This window comes from Labrus bergylta, chromosome 7 (assembly GCF_963930695.1).
Source record: "Labrus bergylta chromosome 7, fLabBer1.1, whole genome shotgun sequence".
Lineage (NCBI taxonomy): Eukaryota > Metazoa > Chordata > Actinopteri > Labriformes > Labridae > Labrus > Labrus bergylta.
In genome coordinates this window covers 11,968,886-11,996,568 of record NC_089201.1, presented here as the reverse complement: position 1 = coordinate 11,996,568, position 27,683 = coordinate 11,968,886, and the positions used below count along the sequence as shown (strand labels likewise).

Genomic DNA, 27,683 nt, shown 5'->3' with positions numbered 1-27,683 from the left:
TATTCAAAGATATCCATCATTTAGTCATTATGAATCATTTCTGTTATTAATAAAAAAAATATGATCCACATCAAACTTTAAGAATTTATTGTTTAATTACATAAAGGACAACTGTCTTGCAAGATATTTACAGAATTTTCTTTAAGGTTTGAGCACTCCCCCATACTCTTATCATTCCTAACTTCAAATGATGTGTTATTTCCAAAAGCTTCTGTCATTATTAGAAAGAATGGCACAGACATCTTCAACAATCTTGTTTTAATGACAAGGGAAGCATACAAGCGATCATTTTTATATGAAATGTTCATCTGACTTAGTATGTATATAAATTATACTACATAAAAATCTGCTTGTAATATGATCGGCAACATGTTCCCAATTTACCTGAGCCGTATCTTCTCATTTTATCCTTACCTCTGGGACATTTTTACAACTTGATCAACGTTTCTTAACATAATAATTGTTCTTATACCATAATAATTACATGACTTGATTAAGGAACACAAACACAAGTTTGCATGTACATTTTTTTTACTATTACAATCCTACATGTTTTTGTAATATTAAGACATAAACAGTCACAAATGATAGATGCTCCTCCTCCCCAAATTGCTCCCGCTGCTACATTAGCGGCATGGGAATGAATGGATTGATTAATACAGATGGACATTTTGCATAGCAGCCTCTGTCCTCAATTTGTGATTTGGTGTGAATGAGTGTGTTGTAAAAAGCGCTTTGAGTAGTCAGAAGACTAGAAAAGCACTATACAATCTCAGCTCCATTCACCATTACTGTTTACCTTCTCACCTTTAACTGACTTTCAAAATGATGTCATAGAATTCAGTGAGCAGACACTCGTGTTACAATTTCTCTTAATCCTAATCCCTTTGTTGTGGTCAGGAAATCACACTAACTGTGCCTTCTCCTGCTTGTCTTCTCATTCACCTGCCCCCTTCAACTAGTGTGTTTAGAGGCCTAAGCCTTAATCCTCAGCCTTGCAGTGATTTTATTACAGTAATCTCTGCTGAAATTGGCTTAGCTCTTCCAGACATTGGCAGAGAGCGACAAGGACGACAAAAATGGGTCTTAATGGATTTTTTCTAATGAATTTATAATGTTGATAATATTAGGATAACTTTGGGTTTCTTTGCTGCCTATATTTGAATACGAATGTCAGTCAAATGATACTTGATGGAAATCCTAAACAAGCAAAACACACATTCTTGCTTAAATCTGAAAATGGTCATGACCAATTGAAGAGTTTAAGAGGACATTCCACTCCCCCACTCTTGCTAGGGCTGGTGAGGCAATAGTCCAATCCTAACAAGACATATAAAGAACTTCATTTTAAATGGAGTTCGTCAGCAGCTTTCATAATTACTGACTTAAAAATCATCTAACAGATCCTCTTCCAGCCCCATTTACCTTCCAGTCCTGTTTTCCAAAGGGTTATGAGCATTAAAATAACTTCCCAGATGACACAGCAGCTAACCTTACTTACATACAGCCTTATTCCTAGATACAATTAGAGCCTAGCAGAATCAATCTATCAATAAATCAATAAATCAACTAATCAATCAACCTATCAATCAACTAATCAATCAACCAATCAATTAACTAATAAACCAATCAATCAATCAATCAATCAATCAATCAATCAATCAATCAACCAATCAATCAATCAATCAATCAATCAATCAATCAATCAATATATATATATATTTTAATTCTGCAATTTATACCAAATCATGTCTAGACCATACTCTTTGTCATATTATTCACAAAATGTCATATTGCTCTTTGATTGGAAGGAGAAGCGGAATCATTTTGGTACTTAGAGTAAAGCACATTGAGTTACGGAAGGGGATTAGGGCCACTGAGATTTATTTTCCCTTTTTTCTCAGAATTCTGAAATAACTATACTGTGCAAGTTCAATGTGGACTCTGACAGCGGGGATTACAAAGGCATGGTGGGTCAGGCTGACAGCAGGGGCATGGGGATGTGTTGGAGCTGGAGTCCAGTCCTAACGTGCTTTAAACCTCCTTGCTGCTGTAATATAGACGTTATTCTGTGTCAGTCGGCGATGCCAATTTCCCATCTACAGGCCTGGAGTAGTGTTTCTCTATTTTCAGTCGTTTCTGAATGTGTGTGTTTTTAACTTATTTGTTTATGTATTTGTTTCAAATGCAATGTTGCTAAATATGCTGCACGTTTCTCTAAATGCACGTCGTTTCAGTTGTTGCTGAGCCTATGCACCTATACCGGCCACCATAAATACTATACCCAGTCTATATTGACTAAAATCAATACTCATTTCTTTATAAATGTATGTGATTGATTTATAAATAACACAAAATAGCTTGATTTTTCTATACAAACACTCCTGAAACAAAATTAATTAATCCTAGAATAAAATAAATGTACCTCGTGCCAGCTGTTGCTGAGCCCATGCACCTACCGGCCTCCGTAAATATTAAAGACACAGTTGACTTAATTACATTTATATTGAATTGCAAGTCTTATCGAAATGCATTTGAAATGTATACATTATATAGTTGGAGAAATTGAAAACACTTGTAGAGCACTAAAAGCAGATTAACCAAGAAGGTACTAGAAAGTCTAACTTCATGGTATTTTATGAGTGAAATGATTATGTTTTGGATAAATGCACTATGACACTTATAAAATGCTGGAATTTTAATCTCCTAAAAAGCTTATAAAGCATATATATATATTACACGTTATTTAAAGTAAACATTGAAAGTACTGAAGAACTTGAAATGAACTTATGTAAGTATATTAGGAGTACAAATGTTCTAAAACATATTGTGGCTATCTGCTGTGTCAAAAACAGATCAGAGGAAAAGATCATAAAAGTCTTAAACACACAGCTACTGTGCTAACCGCAACAGGAGCACAGCTTTATTATAAAGACAAGAATAACACTAGCCGGAGGTCTAAAACTGCAACAACTCTCACACTCATGTTGTAACAAACATAAACATCCCCATGAGCCTTTGCTCCACGAACTGTCCGAACTCAGAGCGACTGTCCATTTGAGTATGCTTCAATATTTTAAGTGCAATCAAATGCATTTTTAAGTTATTTAAGTTTAAGTTATTAAGTTTGCATGCTAAAACACAGACCACTTTTGAATCCCCTTATGGGCAACCTAGCCTTCATAAATTGCCGAGAGAACAGACAACAGATTGGACAATTAAGTAAAGTCAATAACATCTCAGAGCAGGGACTGAACTGTTCCCACAGCCCCACAATATCTAAACATCTGTGACTGGCCCCATCATGTCAGTGGTAAGGAAAGGCAATTTGTCAACTAAAATAATCAGGAAATGTATTATGTGAAAATAAATGTCATCATGACTTAAAACATTTAAACCACACGGAGTGATCATTGTAGCTGGAAACAAATGTACTGTATACTCTGAAACAGCAAAAAGGTAGATGTTGGCTCAATTTTTATTTTTCACCATATATTCTTCACAACTTTCTCATCTTAATCTCAGCAACTTATCTTTGGACTCTCAGATCAAGCCAACCAGCCGAGACAGTAAGGAAGTCCGAGTGTGTGTAAACGAGTGAAAGCTACAGGTTAAAGAGAGAGACGCTCCATACTCTCCAGGGAGCGCGTGTCTCTTTAAGAGCTGGAGTGTGCCATTGAGCAGGAGGGAAGGGGAGGGGGGGAGAGGTGGGGTGGTTGGCTGCATTGGAACAGTCCTCTTTAATGAGCAGATTTTCTGGGAGAGACAATACACACACACACACGAGAGAAATACAGTGATCCAGCCACAGGAGCTGAAGAGATTCGTCCAAGACACACCGGAAGACTGGCTGCGTGTTGGCCGGCGCTCCACAGGGTAATATGGAAACGAGCAGGAGATGTTGAAGAGGACAGAACATACCGTAACTGGATCATGAAGATGGATGTTTTATTATCAAGCAGGCAATCTGAACACAACCCACGCAGAGGATAAACCACTTATGGACGCAGTGGATTAAAGACCCACAAACAGACTGAGAGAGAGAGAGAGAGAGAGAGAGAGAGAGAGAGAGGGAGAATAGGAGATTTATAACTCAGATGTTTATTTTAATTGTCTATGTGCACTTGCTGTGAGATAAAATGTGTTAACCTGCTTGAGTGCATGCACAAGGCAGGACACTGCATTGCTGCTCTTCAGCAAGACAGGGTAGACTTAAAACAGAGGCAGCCAAGCAGATAACCTTATGTGTTTTCTCTATTATTCTGCCTCTTCCTCTCTCTGTTCATGAGTGCCTTCCTTCGTGGTGCAGCCAGGCACAATGTGTAACGTGCAGACTATGAATAAAAAGGAGGATGGTGAAGCCTGAAGTGAGCTACAGATTCCAAGTCAGACTTTAAATGGCCCATTTCATGTTACCATCAGGAGCGACTTGAATAAAAATGAAATATTTTTCAAGAGAGGAGGAGATTTTTATTTTTTCATCAATCACACTAGCTGTCACAACCAGTTTGGGCTTGGTGCTGATTAAGGAGCCAGACAGTGACTTCTGTGCTGGAGGTTTGGACGCTTAAAGGGCTACAACAGAGGAGAATTCTTGGCAGTACACCCCAGAGAGGTGGAGGCATCATCAGGTAGGAGGCCACTGAGCGCGGGCGCCTGAGTGGAAAGCAGGAAAGAAGTAGGTGGAGGAGTTGTGCATGTGTGTCATAGACTGTGTAGGCAGGCCACTGGCAGGCGGATGGATCTTGCCAAGGGTTAGAACTCCTGCTGAGAGAGGATAATGGCAACTCTGTGCCCAGTCTCCTCCTCTCTAACCTGCATCAGCCACACAAAAGCTGGAAAGGGCTAGCTGGTGCTACCAAGTGGCCACCAAGAGGATGATGTAAACAGCATCAACATAAACAAGGCCAGGACACCCCTGACACCCCTGCAAGGGGCAAAGTTTTGTTGTGCACATTTTTCTCTTTCTTCTCTAAATCACCTTGAAACAAGTGGGTGGGGGGGGGGCCTTGATTTTGAGTTTGAGTTCTCTCCCTCCCACTCCCGCCTCCTCCTTACCCTTGACCTGATCCATGGATTGGTTCTAGCACCAACCTGTCCTTCTTTTTCCTCCCTTTGTTTTCTTTTCTTTTTCTTTTTCTTTTTTACGAGGCTTCAGGAGAATTGCCAAGACCTGTTTCATGCATGTCCACTGGCGGCAGGTTCAACTTTGACGATGGGGGGTCATACTGCGGAGGGTGGGAGGAGGGCAAGGCGCACGGCCACGGAATCTGTACAGGGCCCAAGGGCCAGGGCGAGTACTGTGGATCCTGGGCCCATGGCTTTGAGCTGCTGGGTGTCTACACCTGGCCAAGCGGCAACACCTACCAGGGCACCTGGGCTCAGGGCAAGAGACACGGTGTGGGTGTTGAGAATAAAGGCCGCTGGGTATACAAGGGTGAGTGGACGCATGGCTTTAAGGGACGCTACGGCCTACGTGAGAGCATGGGTACAAGTGGGAAGTACGAAGGGACTTGGAACAACGGGTTGCAGGACGGATACGGGACTGAAACATACTCAGATGGAGGTAAGACTGATAGAGAAGATGCTCACAAAACCAATTTAGTTGGTGCCCCGTAGTCAAGATTTCAGCTGGTGTCCCTTGTATTGCAGCCAATTCCACCACCAGTCATAATATTCATACACTTAAAAAACGAAAACTGGCATTCAATTTACAGATTTCCTTTATTTTAAAATAAAAAATACCTCTGGACACAGCAATAAAATGGTACTAACAATAATATGTATCACAACATGAATAAACAATAAATACAAATACAAAATGAATAGTGTAACAGAACATACAATATAAAACAACCCAGTGCAGGGAGCAGAAGTGGTCACAGATGGCTCAGGGATAGCAGGGAATGGGTTTGAATATTTAAAACATGCATCTGGAGAGAGAAGATAAGCATTTGTATTACAATGTGGATATTCAAATCTAGTGTGAACAAAAAGAGCTTCTGTGAACCCAGTCAATAATTGCACCTGCAGCCTTTAACATTCTAAACATCAAAACTAATGACGGGGATATCTTTAGCTTTCTGGACGTTTGTTGTGCTTATATGTTTATATCCATATGCTTATTGTTGCATCAGACTGGACCAATATGATTTCAATATTTAGAAAATAGCTGGAAAGAAATGTAATATCTACTATTTGTTTCACTACAGAAAACATTGTCGGGGCTATTCCTTTGGAGAAAACGCAACAAAACAAGCTCCTCCAAGTTACACACCGACTGAACTCTTAAGTGCTGACAGACTAAAGAATCTGTATTCAAACTTAAATAATTCATTGGCTTAGAAACAACCAGTCAACCCCCTTTTTACATGGCTGCATTTACACTGTACTGGTTTCATTTAAATCAATTTAGTCAATATGGTATTTCATAGTAGTGAATAAGTAGTGATAATAAAACACACTTTTAAAAAGCTTGATTCAGGAAATCATATGTTCTTTTCAGAGCAGTACAGAAAGCTCCGCATATTATTTCAGCTTAGCTAAAACGTTTTCCTAAGCCTTACAACCCCAGCTACACCATGCACTCACATTTATTCAGTGAGGACTTCTTGCACATAATACATGCATGCTCTTTGACATAAAAACTCAAAAAGCAAGTGCTTAAAACTATTAATTACAACAGGTGATGGAAAATACTTTTTTTTTTAATCGACGGGGGGTGTTAGCTAGTACACAAAGATGTCAATAAAAATACAAGTTGGTCATACTAACATACTTCACAAAAGTAAAAGTGTATTTCTTTTTATTTTCCTTACACATGAATAATCTTTATGAATGAAAATACAGTGGAAATAACTGACATTAAATCTAGCTATTGATTAGGAATTAGGTAACATGGACGTGACCATCATCCATCCATAACAAGTTAGCATAACTGCAACAGATGAATAATTGATTCCTTCAGAACATTCACGTTTTGTCTCCTCTTCTTCTTTTTCGTCTCTGGGCTCTCGAGGGCTTCGTTTTATTTTTTGAAGTAACGGTAGTTTATGCACCTGATATTGATCGGTATGGTCAGTCACTCACTCCTGAAAACTTGCCTGCCCTCCTTCCCCATAATGAGCAAGTAACGAGTAGCGGTGTTGTGATGCGCCGGGTCGGGGTCAGAGAGGGAGCGAGAAAATAGGTCCTTTTGAAATCGGTTGTGTAGTTATGTTTTCTTGGCTTCTTTTGTAACATTACTAAACAATACTGTAGCTTGAAAATGATATATAATAATATTTAATGGATACTTCACCCATTGAAACATGAATCTGTATTGACACTGGGTCATGTAATAAATTTTGAAGTTGGTGCCTTCTTGACTGAGAAAAGGCATAAAGTGTATTTTTGGCTCATGTGGATGAAAGACAACAACTCCCAGAATGCACAGCACTGCAGGCCACTCCCACTGAAGCTAGGGTGCTCTATTTACAGACATTTACTTCAACACATACGGCCGTTTCCTCAACTGATACCAAGATTTCTTCCAGAAGGAATTGGCATCTTGGAAATTCCTGCCAGAAAACAGACTTAATGTCTGTGTCCATAGGCAAACAGTGAGAGCACCGACACTACAAGTCCGCCCCAACTCGAGCCGCACCGGGCTCCTCGTCCTCACCGCCGCTGACAGGCAGTTCTTATGCCTGCTGCAGCCGTGGCATAGGCCCGGCCTGTCAGCAGCAGCTGCATAGCCGCTAAATTGCGGCTCGTAGAGATAGCCACAAACATCCGATTCAAGCACAAAATCTTCAAAATTCCCTTCATCCATATCAGTTTGAAGTTGAAACTACCAAGCAATATGGTGGACGTTGAGTTTTGATTCTGGGAGTGAGTTCCCACTCACTGATCTGTGATAGGTCTGTAGCTTCAGTGGTCGAAAATATGAGGAACTAGCGTTGTAGTTTCATCCCTGCTAACCCCAGCAGCCGCCGATGGCGCAAAATGGCAATTTTTGGGTCATCGGAGGCTCCTTTTCAGACTTAGAAATACAAAGATTTCCCATCTCAGGGGAAAATGAGGGCGGGATGCACGACCATTCAAAAAAGCTACCAAGTTTCTAATGATTCAAAGCTTAATGCAAATGGGTGAAGTATCCCTTTTAAGTGACAGTTAATCCCAATTTTCCTTATTTTTCTTATTATTACTTTTATTCCTCCCCTATGACAGCCGGTGCCCCTAGCACCTGCCTACACTGCCTACTGTATGCCACAGGCCAGCCCTGCTCAGACATATGCATGTTGTTAAAGGGAGGGGTTTTCAGAACCAGACAGCGTAGGGCTATGAGACATGACTACTATTCTCTCCAACAATTATCGGTTACTTTTGGAGGTAATAGATTGAAGGAGTTAGTCCAGAGGTCTCCTAGGGTCATCCTGTATTCTGCTGTGCACACACACACACACACACACACACACACACACACACACACACACACACACACACACACACACACACACACACACACTGATGTGTAGAGGAGGTTGTATAAGGACAGACTATGAAATCCTAAATTTTTACTCTGTATCTCTTTTCCACTTTCTTTTTTCTCTCCATCTTCTTTCCTCCCAACAGTCACTCCTTACTTTAGCTACATGAAGGACATGTTACTTTAAGGCCTATTTTTTTAGGGGTATGCAGGCATATCGGACGAGTTAAAGGTTAGGGAGGGACAAAGGAGGACAAATGCTTCCAAGTTACAAGTCCCTAGACAACAGAGTGCTAAAGAAAACAGATTACAATGATGTAATCGTTTCATCCTAAAAATGTAGTGCTTTTATTTGATAGGATAGCTCTAGACAGACAGGAAATTTGGGGTGAGAAAGTGGGGGATGACATGCACCAACAGTGCCAGGATCAGATGTAAAACCTGCGACCAGTGCCATGAGGACTTTATCCTCTGTGCATGGGGTGCCAGCTTAAATAATCGGCGCCCCAAGGTTTCATTTTTCTTAGGATTATCCAACAAATATTCCTAATGAATGTCACATTTGGGTACCAGTTTTCAAATATTCTGTCATTGTGTCATAAGATTGTAGTTGTTGAAGTTTAAGTTACTCCTTGGTAGACAAGAGAAAGTGTATACATGAATTAGTGCTTCTGTGAGGCTTGCATTTTTTATTATGAGACTGCATGCAAGCTTATTTTTAGTCGGTATACATTTTAGTATGTTTACCGCCTTTGGTCATTGTGTCAGTGTATTCTAATATACTAATCCTGTGTGCAAATCCATCTAGGTTTTGTCAGAGATACTTTTTTTTCACAACTAAAATGATCGATCAACTGACTGATAGCAAGACTGTCACAACGATCCCTAAGCCATGCCATAATACAGCTAAAAATACTGCCTAAAGAAGTCCAGAAGTATAAATTGTGAAGTTAACAGACAGAACCTGAATGCAATATAATGTTAAAAAAGTATTTATCCAACAATTTGGCATAGTTAAGTGTTGGCTATTTTAATGCATGTTAACACATCCATGACTCCATTCATGATTGTTCATCTTTGGCTTGATTTGCAATATTTATCCGCTGCAACAATTTAAAAGAAAATGTAAAATTAATATTAATTATATTTAAAAAATTGAACTTATTTCTACATAAAAAATATAAAATATATGATATCAGTATGAGATTTGCCTGAAATGGAAGTGAACACCATCAATGACACTTTGAACCTCTTAGTCAGGGACTCAGTTCAGTTCAGTTAATGTGAATGAATGAACTAATATATGATTATATGATCAAAAATACATAAACAAAAAAACATAGTCAATTGGTACACATTGTGCATGAAAACGAGCTGACAGTATCTCTCAAACAGTTCAAGCTTTGTTACATAACTACAACTCTAAGGCTGTTCACAGTGTCGCTCTGAACCACTCACACAGTTGAACGCACGCACACATTGTCCCAAATTGCCCGTTAAAACCCTTAGATGAGACTGGTTTAAGGGGTTAAATCAGGACAAGTCAGAAGAAGTTGGCTTGATAAATAAGCAGACAGATGGGATGGAAGGACATAGGGGAGAAAGATGGACTGGACAGCAGATGAGATTGATGGATCAATTAATCATTGAAGTAATGAACAGATAATGGAAAGATTGCTGGATGGATATATGGATGATTGTTGTGATTAGATATACTCTTGACAAGGTAATGATGTCTTTAGACAAAAGAAGAGCGAAAGCAGACTGCAAAAGAAGTGAAAAGAAAACCTTCCAGGGTCCTGCTGGAAAGACACTGTAGCTCTGCGAAGTGTTTGAACCCACATACTGTAAAAGCAGCAGAGATTGGCCTAGTTGTGAGTGTTTATCTTGCTCCAAAAGTACACAGTGTTCTTAGCAGCATGTATTTGTTCTTTCCATAAATCTGTGATGTAATTTAAGTGTGTGTTAGACTAAAATATATTAGAGAGTGTCATCAAGCCAGATTACCTTGATCACAAAACAACAGAATTAACAAAGTGATAGTTAAGATCGTAGATGATTTGCAGCAGTGAGTGTGAGCGGCCTGGACGTTTTGAGGAGGAAGGAGAAGGAAGAGGAAAATAAAAAGGGAAGAAGATGAAGAGAAATGATTAATTGAGGAGGGTCCAACAGAACAGAGTCCGAACCTTTTAACAAAAATGATGTACACGTTGAAGTCATGTAGGGCTTACTAACACTACACAAGATTTAGGTAGGTATGTATTTATTCTACCTCATCTGGATCTTCAAATCACAAGAATAACATGGCATAATTACAGTGATTTAACTAGTGTGAGAAAAACAAAGACTGAACAAATATAACTCACAGATTTTATGTCCATCTGCTGTTCATCTTTGTCACGATACCTGCGCTTGCATCCGAATCCGAAACAAATCCCAAAAGCTTTTTTTCCCCAACAGTAAATGGGCACCAATTTATATTAGGATTGCAGGCACATTGCTTGAGCTTCATCTCATTGCCACAAAATGTTGTGAAAGCATGGCAACGGCCTCAATCCAACTGGTAAAATGTATGAATGCTGAATAAGAAAGAATAGCTTGAAATAATTTGTCAAGCAATTCAATGTGCTTGTTGGGAATGCTCATGTTGTGATAAAAATAAAATTGCTATTAGTTGCGCAGCCCTTTGACCAACCAAGAGCAAAATTAAATACAAGTTGCGCCACACTAAAAATGGCAACCACCAGAGTTGTTGTTAAAGCTGTCCCTGCAGGTAAGAGCGAATATTTTCAACAAGGGTAAGAACTTCTTTGTGCATACTTAGAGAGTCTCAATCATCCTCATGGAAAACCTGCTCAACCTCTTAAGCCAAAGCTTCTGCCTTGTCAAAGAGCATTTTGATTAAAATTTAGCACAATTTGTGATAATCAAAATCTTGCTCTGATGTTTGTGGAGAGAATGAATTAATTTCTTTTTAATACATTTTGGAACATTGTTGGACATTTTTACAACATTTTGTTTAAAGAGAAAAAGAATAACAACATCGGCAAATAAAGGACCTGTCACTTACAACTTCAAAATAATAAATAATCAAGAGTCGAAAAAAAGGGGGGCGCCGGTAGCCTAGCAGTTATAGACGTCCAGATTTCCAACTCTATCCACTGTCTCTAAACATAAAGGCATAAAAAGCCCAAATACATTTAAAAAAGGGAATGTATTTTATGCAATGATGGACTAGTTTAATATCTTTTATTTTCTGGATAATGCTTGCCAATGCTGATATAGTCAAAAACATTGATTCTATCTAATGATTTTCACATTGCCATTGTGCTTAATAAGATGAAGCTTTTGAAGTCGCTCTGGGTATTTGAAAGTCTGGCCCAGGGTTAGGTTGAATCTTTCTTGACAGCAAAGAAGCAAGAGACCAGTAAGACATTTTATTTTCTCTCAGAGGCTTTTGTTGGCATTGGTTGATGATTCCTTCCTCCTACTTGGAAGAGAGAAATGGTGTCCTGACCAGAGCAGGAAGGGATTAGTGGCCACTTCTTTTAAACATTTCCAGGAATTGTTGGAGAGTTTAAATGTATCCGCATCTTAACCAGCTGACTTTGAATGCAGGGACAGTAAACAGGTCTTGAACAATGGATCAACATAAAAATGTCCAAGAGGTACAGTAATTGTTTCAAATTTTAAACTGATTTATTCAAGGTTTTATTGAATATTAGTGTGTGTTTTGTGTCTGTCTGAGCGTGTTTTAAGAGAAGGTCCTGCCACCATATGTGTTGAAAATTGGATGGATTTAGAGTTTTTGTGGCTCGCATTTCAAGGTGGTGTTTGATCATTTTATTGTGGTTGAACACCAGCGGATAATTTAACAGTTTATGTATTTTGTGGTCTGACAGCAGTCTTTATAGTTTATTTATCTTACATTATATTTCTGACAATGTAATCCTGAGCGTTTTGTGCTAAGGCAATATTTGTATTGTACATGCTCATCAGTGCTGGTTTTAACCAACTCGCCTGAAAACACTGGATTTTATTTGCTCCTGAAGGAGACATTGTGGATGTAATAAGACTCAAACTAGTGTGCCATTCAAAATAATAGAGCAGGGGGAAGGTAAAAAGTGAGTCCTACACATGGGTGATTTAGTTTCAATTTAGAAAATATTGATTGATAGCATCTTTCACAATCCCAAGCTACTTTTACTGCAAAAATGTTTCTGTGGTTAAGTGATCGATCTTTCTCTAAACTACAGTATATTCAGACTCTAAAGGAGTGTCTAGAGGAAGTTTTCATCCTTTGGGGTTGCTTTTTCCAAAGCAGTGAGAAGCAGGAGCCAATACCCTTCAGGTGCTTACATACTTCAGGAATATTGTGTTCACCTGAAGTCCAGCAACATTTCCAACAGTCTAAACCGAATGTGTCTCTCTCTCCAACTTCACAATGATGCCACATTTCTGGGAAATACTCTTCCTCTATCTAATTGCTGTTGTTTGGCTTTTCTTTTCTCTCCTACGTTTACCAGCATTTCTCTCTTCTCTCCTCCTACCTCTCTCCCTGCTCCTTTGCTCAGCTGCAATTCCACAGCCGGTCTGTACAGTAGGGTTTCCATAGCAACACTCATAGACATGCAGCAGGTCAGTTGTCACAAGGGACTCTGTGTTCTGGGCTCCTATTGGCTGCCCAGTTGTGTCTACAGAGCTCTGATTGGCTCTTGTTCTTCCTTCTAATGGTGTTTACTAAGATGAAGAGCTAAGCTGACTTATTACCAACCACACACAGAGAGAGAGGGGGGGGGGGGGGGGGGAGTGAAGTACATTAAACGAAAAGACAGCTTCAGTAATTATTTTAGTAGAAATGAAATGAGTCACAAAATGAGAGGCAGATATAACAGCCACACTGTGCAGTAGTTGTTGTGTGTAGCTCTCTCTACACACAGGGTCAAACACACAGAAACTCTCTCAACTTTCCCTTGTATCACCACAAAGGAAGACTTCATCACAAGTGCCATGTCATTCCAGTCGCATCAATTACAGAGGCTTGTAAACAGCCAAGCAGGATCACAAAACCTACCCCCAGTCCCCCAGCTTTTCTGCAAATATGCTCCAATTAAAAATTCAAATAAAATTGTCCAACATTAGCACAACTTGAGAACTTGCTTAATGCTGCTATCAGAGCTTCACAGTTATTCCACTAACTATGTTATGTAAACTTGCATGATTAATCAACGTTTAATTACACCCTAATACAACATAAAAAACATTTTCTCTACTAAAATCTGATAGGCGGGCAAAAAATCTAGAAAATCACCTAATTTATGTGATGTAGGATAGGATAGGATAGGATAGTACTTTATTGATCCCCAGAGGGGAAATTCGGGCGTTACAGCAGTGTAGTAGTGGGAGGTAGATGAAAAGATACATTAAGGGAGTATAATTGTAGCATATTTGTGCGGGAGGAGGCCCTTAAGCAAGCACTGCCACTTTTTTAACCTCTGTCTTAGCCTTCCAGTGTCCTAAGTCCTGTGTCAAATCAAAGTTCTGGTTTGTTGTAGCAAACAGTAGGGACAGTAAACCTCCTTGACCTCAGTCCTACACTCAGAATATATGTGGATAGATCTTTTAGTACTTTGCAGGTTATTTACTTTTACTTTTTTACTTTCCATGCTGGCAGATACTCCTATAATGGAAAGCTGCATTCCATCATTTTACATCTCCACCAGAGAGTGTTGTGATTTGTACAGGATCCCTCTTTGTTAAATCTAGCGTGCTGCTCCTGTAGCTGAATGCTCACTAATACCTTTATTCTGTTCAAGATGATCCTGTTAAGCACTTGCCTGGCATGGATAGGATGGTGATCCCACTTTGTGTGTGTGCGTGCGTGTGTGTGTGTGTGTGTGTGTGTGTGTGTGCGTGCATAGTTGCTAAGCTGTAGTGCAGTCTCAATCTAAAGGAGAGAGTATCTACACCATGGTGTAAAGAAAAGACGTTGGCAGGATGTGCTGCCTTTTTAGATATCCCCTTTGATCGTTCTCCTTCCTCATCTTTTATAGAAGCATTCTACCGTATCAACCAGAACAATATTTTAATCATCACAACTTTTCAACAACACTCAGGTCTTCATCAGATGGTTTTAATTATAATGCAAACTGCACCCTTGTATAGATTATTCACACCAATATGCTGAAAATGTTATCATCCACATCACCAAGGGGTGATCATTCATTCAAAAAAGCTCGATATGTTTGCCTATATGTAGGTGATGTGGATAATTCTATATTTTTTAATGATAGTTAGGTCCAATATCTTTTTTTCTTTGTGACTTATTAGTTGGTTGCCACATATTGCTTTTTAACGTGTTTATAGACAAGCCTGTTCACATTAGTATTCTGAAGAAAATGTTACAGTGTCAGGATATGTGATGCTAGATTTATTATAGTGCAGTAATTATTGAGCATGCTCCTGATTTGTTTATATCTTGCGCACATACAAAAGGAAACATACATGCTGAGTATGCACCTATCTGTGAGGCTGTGAGCTTCAAGCCAAACAATGACCCTCGGTAAATCAGTGTCCAATGCAGCAAGACATGTAGAATATGCCATCAGTTATAAACATAGAATTGACTTGGTTCCCCAGGAAAAGCAAAGTTAAATCAATACGTTTGTTGTGTGCACAAATAATACAAATGTATGAGGTCATCAACACAGAAACATCAGGTAAATATGACAAGTGCAGATATTTTCAGATGTTAATGCATAACATCATGATATCATGGGTCTTTTTCATGAAATTTCTTACCAGATAAATAATCCTTAAATGGAAATCTGAAAGGCTCAGACAGGAAAAGGGCCTAAGCAAAATCTCTTAAACGGATAACAAACCCACACAGTGATTTACACAGGCAGAGGTTTAGCTTAGAATTGACTTCTCCTTGCGTTGCAGTGTTCAGTGATTTGAGCAGAGTTTAGCTTGACTGTCTGCATGCTTTTCTCAGCATTACTGTTTTGTGTCTGTCGAGTTGTTTATCCTGCCTGTCAGCAGTCTTTCTCTACCTGCGTCTTTGTTACCTGATCCTGGCAAATTTGCATCTTAACTTTTTTCTGTCTGTGATATTTCCCAAACATCATAATGCATTGCATCTTAGCAAGTGATACATAGATCGAATGGCCTTTCTTGACACAGACACATATTTGACTTCTAAAAGCATTGCAAAATAAAACAAAAGATCAGTTCAGAAAAATCACACAAATAGAGAAAGATAAGCATCCTCCTCAGCTTTTGTACATCACCTTTGTGTTTACGACTGATAGGCTTAAATGAAGGTTTGAGAGAATATTCTAACGTGGCTTGCATTTTACTATGGTGTTAACCTTTCTGGTCCATTCCCAATGCAGACCTTCTGTACGGCCACAGCAAACCCACTGCAGCTTTATCTTATGAAATGGGAGTGGTTCGATGTTTGTAGTCAGGCCTGACTAACTACTGATACTAACTGGACATACTGAGGGAGTTTTTCATAGAAACACATTGGCATGGTGCTGAAATGTCTCTATACAGTAAATACAAGCGACTGTATGAAAAAGAGTAGCTGGTGAAGAAAGTGTATGGTGCCAACTGTAGTCAATTTATTTTCTTCTTTATCTTTGCAGAATAACTTTTGAAAATGAGTTTATTTTACATGTCATTGTTAAACACTGGGTTCACAAAGTTATTTTCTTCTTGTGTTTCCTCTTTTAGTTAAAAATGTTGAAGCAGTATTGGATAGTATTGTTGTTAATGTTATGATTGTTGTAGATATGTTCTGTTTCTTCCTGTTCATTTATAATCTTTATTAATGAAGTATGAGATGAGACTAAAGAAAAAATATCTTAGCACTGAAACTCCACTGGCATTAACAACCAAAGGAAAATTTACTGGAAAATTGTTGTTTTGTTATCTCTTTGTCCCTCCCCCCTTTTCTCTGGGCTACACAAAACAGACGCTTAGGCATATCAATGTAACAAAATAGTAACAAAACAAGCAGAAAGAGAGTGTAGACCAGACCTAGAGCACAGATGCGCATTTGTTTCTGAGTTTATTGTTAAGGGTGTGAATCTCTCCTCTAAACGAGGATCATATTTGAATCTTAAGCCAATGTGTTAACTGATAAAGCTAATTTAAGGAACACTAAAACATTAAAAAAGAAAGGGAAAGGTACTTTATACCAGAGCTCTGTGTATGCAATACTGTTGTGCTCAAATATTAATGAAAACAACAGTAAAAAAAAAAAACCCAGCAAATCTAGATTTATTGTTTTCTCCTTTCATAATGTCTCTATGGTTGTGAACATGAAAGCATCATTAATTCCCACTAGGTCTGCATCTAAAATGTTTGTCTCTGTTCTTAAATTGAAATACAACTCTATCTGTTAGGTACCGTTTAACTCGGGTCAAATCTTATTCATCAAGATCAGTTGTCGATTTGGATCTATTAATCTTTACACCCCTATTTCTTATGAAATCATCCTAGGGGTTAGTGTATGATTGGGCCTCTGCTTTTTCTACAGATGTGATCTCTGTGTTAACTTATTCCTAGCAGTTGTTGATGAATAACGTATATGCTGTTGCCTGCCTCTTGTCACAACGCAGGTCAATGGTTCAAAGGTGCATATTTAGCCAGAATTTTCACGTGTTGCACTCATTTCATATAAAAATGTATATTGATTCGATTCTAAAGTACTACCCCACTAAACAGCCTGCATCACATGTGGTAGTTTTCAGCACCATGGAGAGCAACAAGCTGATATCAAAAGAGCAGAATGGTGGCCCACTAGTTTTTGTTTACTTGGACATAAGTGATTAAGGGTTGTACATGCTTAGAAGAAATTACAGAAAAAAACATACACTACCTCACTTTTATGCAGTTTGATTGGACTTGCAAAAAAATGTCTGGAAGGTTATAATGTTCAGTTTCTATTGAATATTGATTACACTTTATGGCCATTCTAGAGGTTGTGTTCTGCTATCAAACCAATTGTGTTTTACAGATAGGTTGTTACAGTATTTACAGTAGTATTGATGGCACCCTTAAAATTGTAAAAACTGAATAAAGATCTTAAATGTTCACCGTTGACATCTAAAGTAACAGGAAATTAATGGTTGTACCTTTTGATATCAATTGAGCTCCCATTTGATTTGTTGCCATGGGTAACATTAAAATAGTTTTAAAAAAAAACTTTGATTGTGTGAATACATTAATTACTGAGCTTGTCACAGTTTTGTGTTCCATGCTTAGTGAACCAGCTGACTCTGTAGCTAAATATTGTACAGACAGTCCAGCTCTGTTGAACTTCTCTTGAAATTTTATGATAATATCAATAACATTAGCACAATTAAGCAAATTTCCAAAATTGTGACTATTTTCTGAGATACAGTGCCATATGAACTTACATATGAACTTACATATGAACTTACATATGAACTTACATACTTAGGTTTTTTTTTATTTTAACGATTTTTTTATTATGCATACTGAGTTAAAGTATTCTTAATTCTAACCCGTTTAACTGGGTTGTACATCTGACAGCAAGAGTTTTTCTCACTACGAAATCAACTTTTTAGTAATCATAACACCAAAATTGTTATTCATGCAAGATGATAATGTTTCTGTTTTTCTACCTTCTCCTTCAATGACCCAGAATCACTGGTCAAACACAGGTGAGGCTCCCTCTGCCTCTTCCTCTGGATTATTTCACATATCTCTTGCCTCTGTTTCAGATGCCATTTAAAAATGGTACTTAATGCATGAGTATTTGTGTGTCTATGTGTGTAAGTCAAGTGTGTGGTTTGTGTGAGTGTGTGTGTGTGTGTGTGAAAGTTTGTTCTTTGATCTGTCTGTCATATGGTTGTACAGCTGTGAAACAACATGATTACAAAGGCCTGGCCAGATGTGCTGGCCAGCTGTCTGTGACATGGACTTGGACATGGTGTGTCTGTTTGGAGGATGAGAGGAAGCATATAGGCATGATCAGGAAAGGATCAGGTGAAATACCTTTCCTTACTGACGTATAACTCATTTTGAGTGCGTCTTAGAACCTGGCAAGAATGTGATTGCTTTATAACATTTTTGACATTCACTCCTTCCCACTTCACTCACAGTTGAGCCCACAAAGAAAGTGTTTGTGTGTTTGCAATAGAGCTGGGGAACGTTGTTGCAGTCCTTATATGGTCATGTAGTTTGGTTAGAGCGAGTGCGTTTGCTACAGAATGAATCAGAGTGCTGTTACATCAGAGATATGGGCAGGCAGGATGGATCTCTTGTATTTCTATTGGAACACACATTTCCATTTGTGTGTGTGTGTGTCTGTGTGTGTGAGTGAGAGAGAAAGGGGGAGAGAGAGAGAGAGCAGTACACACACTCAGATGCCCTACTTTTCAGCAACATGGGGATGTAAGGACTATTATACTGCAGTATGTGTGGGGCAGAGACGTGGTGGGAATAGATGGACAGACAGGAGGAAGTCACTCCTATGTGCTGTTCTACTTTTCCATTGATTTTTATTTTCTCAACTGTATTGTTAATCAATAAAACATCTTACTGTAAGTATTTGGAGAGAGAGGCAGTGACACCAAAAACTTTTTTCATTTTAATGTAAAATGTTGTCAGCAGGAATCAATTTATGACAGATAAATAAGTTGTGAAAATAAGAAATTATTATGTTGAATGAAAGAGGGACAGAAAAGAAAAACAAAACTATAACACTGAGGTCATACTGCGCTTTTCATCCAGCAATTACAAGGTCAGAGAAATCTGCCAGTGAGCCATAATGCGACCCAAAGTACACCAGACTATCCACCACATATGCACATTATAAAGTAGAATAACCCAAAAATATTAAAACTAACAGGGCTCTTCAGGACTGACAAGATCTCTAAATCACAACCGATAAAATTATTTATTACATATGATTGCGTTTTGTGAAATATTTTTGTGACACAATAATACTTGTGATGAAATGTTTTTGCAGTTGACCTATAGAGCAACCAGAGGTTAGACATCTTGACCAGCAGAAAACTGCTTTCCTTAGGTTTTTGTACGAGTCATCTGGAGGTGCTACCAGTAAAGCGACTCATTTTATTTAAATGAGTGACTTATATGGATTAGACCTGGTTAGGATGTTGTGCTGAAATGACAACGTTTTATTTTCCACGAGTGATCTTTCAGTGTTCTCAGGACTTTGATTCCCTTAAACGTTATAAAGGTGATCATGCAACATTCAGTCGTCACTACAAAAATATATTGACAGTGTTACAGTTATTTAATAGATGGTTAGGAAGACTAAATCAATAGTTGTGTTCTTTATTGAAAGTTATATTCCCTATTTAACTTGTAAAGTATGTGTTTTAGGTTTTTTAATCCATTTATAGGTAGATTACACTTTGTTAAGTTTCCAATTTGTAATGTTAATATCCTCTTTAGCAAGCCCCCAATCTAACTAGCTGCTAGTTTAGTGTCCTGTATCAAGAGCACCTGCAACATTGTTGCTTAGCTGGTTTTGTGTCAAAAAAATATTGTAATGGTGATTTTTCTTCTCTTCCTGTAGGAACATATCAAGGCCAATGGGTTGGTGGGATGCGGCATGGCTATGGAGTTCGTCAGAGTGTCCCATATGGCATGGCGGCCGTCATTCGCTCTCCACTCCGTACCTCCATAAACTCTCTCCGCTCCGGTTCAGAGCACAGCAATGGAACAGCGCTGCTGGACCGGAGTGGAGTGGTGGTTCCTGGTCCTCATCCTGTTCCTGGAACTCTGACGACTAGTGTGTCCATGTGCAGCACAGGCAGTAGTGGCAGCAGCCCCGCTGTGTCTCGGGGAGGTTTTGTGCTAACAGCACACAGCGAGGCTGAGCTGCTGAAGGGAAAGAGGAAAGGTGGGCTGTTCCGGAGGTCTATTCTGTCTGGGCTCAAGCTGAGGAAGTCAGAGTCTAGGAGCTCCCTCGCCTCCCAGAGGTCTAAACAGAGCTCCTTCAGAAGTGAGGCTGGAATGAGTACTGTTTCATCTGCTGCATCTGATATCAACTCTACTATCAGGTAATACAGCAGTGGAGGATGGAGGGAATGGGTTTGGCTATAGCACCACAGCAGACCTTGTCTAAAACATCTTCTAGCCTTGTCTAAAAATGTTTTCCTCAAACTGAAGTTACAGATAGATATCATGAGGATACCATGACAGGATAGTATGTTTTTTTTTGTTTTGGTCCTAGGAATATTGTCTATAACACTATGTACCTTACGATCTTAATCTAATGCCAATAACTAGTGACAACAAAAGAAGTATTGTCAACCTGACTGATGCAGGTGAGAAAAGTTAAAAGCATTCAAGTATATCCAACAGATTGAACTAAATGGCAATGAAAAAATATGATTCATAAACTCGATCATGAGCTAATAAAAGTAGGTGAAAGGGTAGTGTTATTAAGTTCATGGACACTGCCCTTCTTCTGAAGGACATCAAGGCAAAAACAAGCATCTGTCCTGCTTAAGTGTCTTCAAATTGGATTGGCGTGCAGTCCTAAGTTCCCAATAGGGCAACAGGTCAGTTTCATGGTCATCTAGCCACGGTCCCGAATTAAAAGTGTCCTGTTGCTTAAGCCTGCCATCTAACTCTCCATGCTTAACTGTGTATAGTCTGTTTTAACATTTTTTGACCAATCTTAGAGGTCACACCAGCTCAGAGTCAATCATATTGTAGTTATGCTGTTGGGAGATCTTTTTTTTTTACGCAAGATAGTCAAAGTCTGTAATTAATTTATTGCTTAAATAGAAACATATTTGACTTGAATTTGGGAAATAAATCATACAATTGAATACACAAGGCTTAAAAAAATCTAAGTATGCTGGATTCAGGTGCCTCATTTTTAAGGGAACAATTACTACATGACAAGCAAGAGCAGCTCCAGATCTGTTTGAGGGTGACGTAGCTGACACAGACTTATTAAGTTGTGATGAATTGTTGGCAAGGATGAGGGAAGAGAAATGTCATTTCACTCATGTTAACCCATCCAGCGATTGCCTATCCTTGGTTAGGTTGCAGTGGCAGCAGATACAAAAATGTCCAGCTTTCTATTTGTTTTTCTATCTTTCTTACAGGATATATGCTTAAGTGGAGAGTGGATCTTCAAGTACCTTAAAAATAGTGAAGATTTTTTGGGGGCTTTCTCCATTTATTTGGTACGACTGTGGATAGAGTAGGAAATGTGGGGATCGACATGCAATTAAGGAGTACTTTGTACTACACTGAAGCAAATAACAACTTTAAATTATATGACTGCCTTGGATTAACTTTTTATATCACTCAATGGAAGAGCTCTCATATAGTTTACCTTACAACAAACCTATTTTTGTCAAAATTATTTTTGGGATTGTTGAACAAATGATACCTTTCTACTTTCCAGTCTTGGAGATGCAGACACAGATTTGGCTGTTGCTGACGACGAGGTGGATGCCACGGCAACAGAGACCTACAGTGGAGAGTGGAAGAATGATAAGCGAAGTGGATTTGGTGTGAGTCGACGTTCTGACGGGCTGCAATATGAGGGAGAATGGCTAAGCAACAAACGCCACGGCTATGGCTGCACCACGTTTCCTGATGGCACAAAAGAGGAGGGGAAGTACAAACAAAACATCCTAGTGAGTGGCAAAAGGAAGAACCTGATTCCCCTCCGGGCCAGTAAGATCAGAGAGAAGGTTGACAGAGCTGTGGAGGGAGCTCAGAAGTCAGCTGACATTGCCCGGCAAAAGGCTGAGATTGCTCAATCCAGGTAGGGGCTCAGCGGTGGTTTGTGAATAAATTGTATGTTTTTATTTATTTTAAATCCCTCCCTTTCCTTGGTTGAATTTAAAGTCACATTCTCTGGATATCTTTTGGTATACCTTCTTGCTAGGTCACAGCAATAATCTTGAAGATTTCAGTAACAAAGACATCTGTCAAGAATATCGCTTCCCTGTGTGTCACTTTTTTAATTTAACATTTTTTTTCAAAATTTGAAACAAAGTTGTGGGATTGTCTGCATTTCCCCCCTTCCCCCAGCAATGACAAAACCCATAAGGTCCTGTTGCTGCACAAACATTTTCCGATTGTTGATATTAACTTTGACTTTGCAAGTATTTATTTTTTAAATAAGTATATGATTTTAAGTGAAAACGTCTGGATGACTGTAATGTTAAAATATAAGCCCAGTCTATTCTCTGTTTATAAAACTAACCCAGATGAATCTTTACACATTCTTTCAAACGTCTCAGCAAAACAACTCACATTACCAGCTCTCCTATAAAAACAGAGGCTTAATTTAGTTTTACATATTCTGAGGATGACCAAATTCTCTAACGCAAACTATGATTAACTCAAACTTCAAATTTTCATGATTTTGAGAAACGGTCTACCTACATTTTCATTGAGGTATCAGTTTAATTCTCTTTGTGGATGACAAATCTTTATGCAACATAACATAATTATGGTTTCATTTATTTTATTTATCAAGGGACAGTGTGCAATGACATTGATCATTTAGACAAAGAAAAATGTAAAGATGGTTGCACCAGATTTAGCTTGTCGCTAATTTCCATCTGTAGTCCCACATAAAAATGATGCAAGACAAACAATAAAGCTCCACTCAACAGAGGACAATAAAGAAACACACCTGACAACGCTATATAATAACATGCTGTAAACCCTATGAAACGATGTATATCCTGCTCGGTACCAAAGTTTTATTACAATATCTTATCTTATCTTATCTTATCTTATCTTATCTTAATGATAGAGGTGTAATTCTTTCCTTTGTGTGTGAACTTGCATTTGAGATCAAATATAAAACCAAGGTTTCCCATAGGAATCGCCTTCACTATTTTATCCACTGAGAACTGGTGAACATTTTAAAATCCTCTGTTGGACTGGTGTCCATCGTCTATATCTATTTCACCTCCAAAAGTGCCAAACTCTAGGGGTGACTTCAAGCTTATCCACGCTGTTAGCCCGAGCAGTGTTATTCATGGAACCTCCTGCTTTCATTTCAGCATGCATGGTACAGTAACAGGTTAGAACAGTCACCAGTGTTAGGTAATGTTACTTTAAGAAGTAACTTGTTACATTACAAGCTTCCCCCGAATGTCTGAGCTCCTCACCCAATCTCTAAGGCTGAGCCCAGCCACCCTCTGGAGGAAACTCATTTCGGCCGCTTGTATCTCATTCTTTCGGTCACTACCCATAGCTCATGACCATAGGTGAGGGTTGGGACGAAGATCGACCGGTAAATCGAGAGCTTTACCTTCAGGCTCAGCTCCCTCTACGCCACAACGGTCCGGCACAACGCTTACATTACTGTTGACGCCGAGCCGCTCCATCCCATCCTCACTCGTGAACAAGACCCCGAGATATTTAATCTCCTTTGCTTGGGGCAAGGACTCACTCCCCACCCGGAGAGCAATCCACTGATAGACTTTTAACCTATACTGGTTAAATGGTCGAGACGGCACTGTGCCTGTACGCCTGACTTTGAGAGAATGTGCAATAACCGTCATTGCCCGGCCTCTATAACAGCCCCTCTTACAGTCCATTATCCATAAATCTACAGCACAATATATCTTAATTTTCATTAATTCACATTTGCCTCACTCAGTGTACAACAATCAGTCAGCCTACACTGTAGATGAGCTGCTGTCCACACAGAGAATAGCTGTGTTCTTTAGATGGAGGTTGTTTCACTTATTCAGTGAGTTGTCTCTCCCTGGGTATAGGGAGATTAAGTTTCTATAGTAGATACTGTTGTAATTTAACAATGTACAACTTGCTGTCCAAAGGTTGTTTTGTGTGTTTCCAGTAGTTATACTTGTGCTACTTAATAATTACACCAGTGATTTATTGATGTGATGACTCTACACTATTATTATTTATTAGTTTATATTTTCTACATGCTGCTTGTAAAGTTGTTGGATTAGCAGAGGAAAACAAGGAACAAGAGTTTACAGCCATGCTAGTTTTGTGAGGGGATCCCTGACTATTAATTTAGCCTGTAGGACCAGAAGTTGTGATGCCCTTAATATTTAGCAGCCGTTTTCAGACAGTGTAGTTGTAAGACGTATTTAAATCCATACGCAGAACATTTCTTACCTAGATCCACCAGCAGCATTGCCCAGGGCAGGATAGCTTCTTCTTCTGTGTGTCTCAGAGCAGCAGGGATATTTACTTGTGGAGCAACTGGAGAATCCTCACAGCAAGAAAGACTGTAAAAGACTTTGCTGCAGATATTCTTGAATCTTAATGACAAAACGGTTGTAATCAGGATCAAGGATAGCGTGACTCTGTGTCCAAGATCTGAGAATGATCATTTTCTAAATTTCAATAGTTAATAGTTCATTTGTATTTTTGCCTTAAATTGAGAGTACTTTACTTGCTGTTTGAATTCAACCCTGCTTTTATTTAGAAATAAAGTATCACTGGAATCACTGGTAAAAAAAAAAAAAAAAAAGGTGAGACCAGAAGAAGACATGAGTGGGACATGAAGTGTGGGAGGGAAGAGAGAGAGTGGGAGATAAATTGAGAGAGGTGGACTGAGTAAAAGAAAGCAGAAGAGACGAAGGGTGTATTTCCTGTTTTATTTTATTGTGAGCTCCAAGGTAAAGACACACTTTGCCTTGCAAGAGTGGGTTTGCAATGGAATAATCAACAACTTTGAATGTAAGTCTTTTCTCAAAATGTCTGTCATGTGAGACGTAAAGACAGGCTTCCTCTCTCTCCTCACATCTTACCTCCCACACAACCACCAGCCATGCACTCACACACACAGTGGTGTTGAGTACACTGTTGGTCTGGCATAGCAGTACTGGCATAGAGTGCAGAGGGGCAAATAGAAACTTAGAGGCAAAGAGCTTAAAAATCCATAGTCATCAATGTGCATCTCTGCATCAAGACTGTTAGCACTTCCAGAAAAGAAAAGAAAAGGGAGGGACAAAGAACGTTGCCCTTCTTAAGAGTGAAAGACTGGCTAAAATAGAATGAAATGAAAGATAGCAACAAAGACAAAAGGAGGATCGTTGCATGGGAGATTTAAAAACAAGGTTAAAGAGAAGCAGTTATCAGTATAATAAACAGTGGCAAGGAGATACATTTTTCAATAGCACATTTTAAGCAACAAATAACAGTTTCTACAGATAGATGAATCAATATCACCTCTTACAGCCCAGTAAATAAATAGTTTTAGATAATGTGTGAGATAACTGAGACACAAGAGCCACGCTTAATCACTGCTTACATCTCTGCAACAAATGAATTTGGTGTTTTTATAGTTGATGGCTGTAAGGAAAAATGTACCAAGTACGTTGTAGCAGCTATGATCATTAATACCAAAAAGTAAAAACTTACAGCAGCTTATATATATTTTGAGTGAAGTGAATACAATTTAAATGTAGTCTAATTATCAGGCTACTTCCATACTAAACTGGCTATTTTTAAATGAAATGTAAAATGGATATGTGTTGACACAACCATTTGGGGGAAAAACAATTCTTTGTCTCCACCTGCTTTCTGATTAACAATATTTTTTTTCTAGTCAAAGTCAGAGATTCAGGTAACAGCTCTCATTAACACATTTTTTGCAGGTAATACTTTTATATTATGTCCCTATTTTCTTTCCCAGTGAAACATAAATGCTGATCAAATCACAGTTTTTTTTATTTGCAAAGTCATATGGCAAAATACACAAATAACCCAGTATTAATAAAGTATTTCACATTCAGATACAGAACAACATCTATGTTCTGTAAATAATTATTGACAAGTTTTAAAGACAAGTTGTGTTTGTGTTTCTCCCTTGGAAGATAGTTAGTAGGGTATGAGACCCTAACCCAGGGGTCTCCAACTTCTTTTATTCTGACAGGTTCTTTGGAAAAAAAGTTACATTTGTAGAGACTTTATTTACATTATCGTAATCTTAAGTGACATCACCCATTGGTTTCTGAAGCAGCATTTTGAAACCCAGTTACAGTGTTCGCCATATTGGAAATGCTGTCTCAGACTAACTTTCAGTCAGCCTAGTAACAGGCAAAGAGCTGAAGCTGAGGCGAGCTACAATAAGCCCGTCTGTAAGTAAAATCAGCCACGCCCCTTATAAATATTAACTTTTAATCTCCATTAAATCAAAACGGATAAACAGAGCTGAGCATATGTCCATTAATCCCTTCACCGTTAATTATCTTTGTTAATCTTAATAGATTTTTAAGGTGGTCATTTATTTAAAAAGATTATAAACGGAAAATTTAACTTCTGTTTTTGGTTTCCATAAACGTTATTTTTGTACGTTATTACTCCACTCAGCTGACAGAATCAATCTGTGGATCTTTATGGATGTAAGGTAGACAATAAGAAAATTGAATCATAAAGCTTGTTTGTGTGTTGGTGGCCTGACAGATGTGTAGATTGTGGATCTTGAAATAGTTTAAATCACAGGAATCACAGGAATCAGATCTTGCTAGCGATGTCCAGCGTGAGTGATACACACAGAATATACACAGAACAGCAGTTGTTTAAATGACGGGATAATGAGGTGGCCCTCAGGGAAGGTGATATATGAAAAAAAGTTTCTATTACTTTTACATGTTAAATACAGGAACATGTTATTAATGAGTTTGAGCTCTAATGACTTTTTTTTCATCATTGTGGCCTCTTTAGAACTCCATCATATTTACATAAAAGAGATGGTGTTTTTGTTGTTAATTGATGACAATTGGTTAACGTTCATTTTAACATTTGTCTAATATTAACAGAATTAACTGATTAACTGATCTCGAATTTAACGTCTTTGTCAATGGATTAACACTTAACAAAGTAAAATCTTTGATTAACTTCTCACCACTGCGGAAAGTTGAAGACGTTAGCTATTCAGACCAAAATCGTATTTCGTAGCAGGCTGTGAGCATGTTGATTTCTGCTGTCCAAATGAACATTTTAATATGGGGTGTGTATGTGACTTCTGGGTCTTCTGGGGCCAGCCTCAAGTGGACAGTCAAGGAACTGCATTTTTTTACAATGACTTCTTGCACTTTGTTATGCGTGCAACTTGAAATGATGCTGTCATTGCCGTATTGGCCTTTTTCACTGGTTCGGTATAGAATGTGCTGTTTTTCAGTGTATTTTCCAGCTAACTCGCCTTTTTAGTCGTTTTGTTTTGCATGCTGCT

The 27,683-nt window shown here is 38.6% G+C and overlaps 1 protein-coding gene across 2 annotated transcripts in view; it reads left to right on the top strand.

Moving 5' to 3' along the window:
• The first annotated feature begins 3,744 nt into the window (after positions 1-3,744).
• The window catches only part of jph3b (junctophilin 3b), a 36,728-nt gene continuing 12,789 nt past the window's right edge, over positions 3,745-27,683 (top strand). Inside the window, exons 1-3 of one of the 2 annotated variants that reach the window (XM_020644280.3) lie at positions 3,745-5,566; positions 20,055-20,541; positions 21,906-22,271. In XM_020644280.3, the coding sequence (XP_020499936.2) occupies positions 5,185-5,566; positions 20,055-20,541; positions 21,906-22,271 (1,235 nt within the window). In that variant the 5' untranslated portion in view covers positions 3,745-5,184. The remainder of the gene's footprint in view (positions 5,567-20,054; positions 20,542-21,905; positions 22,272-27,683) is intronic. The other variant, XM_065956747.1, reaches the window with a different exon arrangement.